General features: G+C 57.2%; 1 protein-coding gene across 1 annotated transcript in view; it reads right to left on the bottom strand.

Moving 5' to 3' along the window:
- ITGAE (integrin, alpha E (antigen CD103, human mucosal lymphocyte antigen 1; alpha polypeptide)) overlaps positions 1-2,186 on the bottom strand; it is a 61,038-nt gene extending 58,852 nt beyond the window's left edge. Inside the window, exon 1 of the mRNA XM_010847474.1 lies at positions 1,796-2,186. Coding sequence (XP_010845776.1) covers positions 1,796-1,829 — 34 coding nt within the window. The 5' untranslated portion in view covers positions 1,830-2,186. The remainder of the gene's footprint in view (positions 1-1,795) is intronic.
- Between the last annotated feature and the right edge of the window lie 382 nt (positions 2,187-2,568).

Raw genomic sequence — 2,568 nt, 5'->3', positions numbered from 1 at the left:
GAGAAGGGTAGGAGGTCAGACCAGGAACAGTCTGGATTCTCTCCAGCCTAGCGAGGTGCAGCCAGGATGCAGGGCCTGGGCTCACAGTCTGAGGGGTTCCTGCGCCCTCGCTTGGCCTCTCCTTGTCACTTTCTCAGACGCTCTCCAGCTCTTAAGATTCAGCACCAGTCTCGCCTCCTCCAGGAAGCTCTTCATGATTAGTCCACCCCTAAGTCTCAGGACCTCACTCTTAGGGCAGAATTGTCACGGCTCCATTTCTCCCACTCACACTGGTGCTGCTGGGGCCCTGCTCTCGTCCCTGGCCCACAGCATAGCCAAGCTGCGGGCTCATGGATCTCATTGAGGCTCTGCTCCATCTTGCTCTCCACTGTCCATCCACCTGGGGGGTGCCTTGGCCTCAGAAGGGGTTTTGTAAAGCTCATGTGACTTGACATCGCCGAAAAAGGTGCTGGGGTGATAACTGATCCTTCCAGAGGCCACAGGAGAAAGAGACGAGCAGGAGCCCAGAGTGACACCACGGTCAGTGTCCCAGGCCATGGGGTATTTTGGAGCTTCTAGAGCCGGGAGGCAGGCAGAGGCTTGGGCTCAAGCCTCGTTTCCACCAGCACTTGCTTGTAACTATGGCCAGTCACTACCCCTGTCTGGGCCTCAGTCACCTCTTCCATACTGGGAAGGAGTGGACCAGGGTCTCGTCTAAACATCGTCTATGGATACGTTTGGTGATGCAAGATCAAAAAAGCATGAGACCTTCTCCACACACCACATGTAACTGAAAATAAAGGGAAGTCTAAACTGTAAAATAAGGAAAAGGAAGTTCAACAAGGTTTTGATCTTTCCATGATAACTATTTTGATTTTTTTTTTAAACAATCAAATATTAAACAGAGTGCAGAAATGTGCGCTTTGCTGGGGCGCATTTGGCTGGCCTCTTGGGCGGCCTGGCCTGTGGTAGCGCTATTAGTGATTCTGAGCACCCCGCAGCCTGGCCTCAGCTCAGCCACTGTCGGGCCTCACTCAGCGGCCTGCATCAATCCTTAGGGGAAACAGGCTCCTAGGAGCTTTGAAACTACATCTGCCTGATACCCGGTCTTACTCTTCCATCCAGCTTCTGACCAGCACAGGAGTCCTGTCAGATCACTAAGCAGGACCACCTGGCCTCAGGCTTGCAGGGCTCACTGACCATTGGGTGTGGGCTCCTGGCTTGACTTGCCTCCAGGGGCTTCCATGGGCATTTTAAAGGCCAGAAAGGGACCCCCTAGGCAGTGTGGAGAGGAAGCGCCCCCTCCCTCACACAGGTTCTCATAGGGCCTTAACATCAGGAACAGGAAGCTGGCCCCCCCTTGCATTCGTCCTCCACCACACAGCCCACCATCTCTCATCATCTCTCATCAGTGGTCACCTGTTCACAGGGTCCTTACCCCCTCCTCAGCTAAACCCTTCCTGTGTAAGAGAAGGGGGCTCTGCTGGGCAGGTGGGCTTGCACACTCTGAGGAGAAGCGCGGCATAGACCTGAGGGGCTGCCTGACATGGACGCCTGGTTGGGGGAAGGGGACGCATGGGGAGGGGAGGTGGCAGGAGGAACAGGAGGCAGAGCCCCGGAGTCCAAAGTCAGAGGGAGCCTCAGGGGCCCTTCCCAGCCCCAGGGGGGGTCTGACCCACCGAGCAAGAGCTTCCCCCCGGGGGAGGCCCCACCTCTTCTCTAACCTCGGGCTCTGAGCCCCACCAGACGCACAAACGGACAGGCCGAGCTGAGGGCACAGCAGCCCCTTGGGGGGCAAGGGGTGAAGCCGACTTACTGGTCACGCAGAGCAGAGAGTGAAAGAGCCACATCCTGGCGGGAGCGCAGGCAACGGCCGAGGGAGGCTTCGAGGGCTCAGCTTCCCTCCTGGGCTCATGGGCTCGGGCGGGCAGGAGGCGGGGACAAAGGCGCACCCACAGGCCAGGACCACAGACAGACAGGCTGCGTGGCTTCCTCAGTAGAGGAGACCTGGGTCCTGGAAGCCCAGAGACATCTGGCAGCCCTGCTCCATCTCCACCACTTTTGTGGAACTGGGAGCTGAGGTCTGGCCTGGGAACAGGGCCGGATGATGTCAGGAGCAGGTATTTGAGGGACAGGAGCAGTATGAATCCAGCGATGTGTTGTTTATCATCCTCGTGGACGAGTCCCAGCCCCCTTGCCCTGCTCCATCACCCACCACCCACCTCTGCCCCGGAGCCTGGCCCAGGGTCCCTCCCACAGGAAGCACCCCCCACAGCTAGAAACCGCCTCCACACTCAAGGCCCTGAGACTGCGGAGGGCCGGGTGAAGGGAAAGACCCTGGCAATGACTGAATCACTGCCTCAGTTCAGCTTTGGCTGCGTTCTCTTCATTCTTTTTTTAACTTAAAAAATTTTTATTTATTTTTTGTGCTAGGTCTTCTCTGGTTGCAGCGAGCGGGGGCTACTCTCCAGTTTCAGTGCACGAAGTTCTCATTGCCGTGGCCTCTCCTATTACGGAACACGGGCTGTAGAGCATGTCAGCTTCAGTAGGTGTGGCACAGGGGCTCAGTGTCTGCAACTCTCCAGCTCT

Source organism: Bison bison, unplaced genomic scaffold, assembly GCF_000754665.1.
Source record: "Bison bison bison isolate TAMUID 2011002044 unplaced genomic scaffold, Bison_UMD1.0 scf7180017864249, whole genome shotgun sequence".
NCBI classification, from domain to species: domain Eukaryota; kingdom Metazoa; phylum Chordata; class Mammalia; order Artiodactyla; family Bovidae; genus Bison; species Bison bison.
Note: the sequence above shows the minus strand (reverse complement) of the source record. Positions and strands in the feature narration are given on the sequence as shown.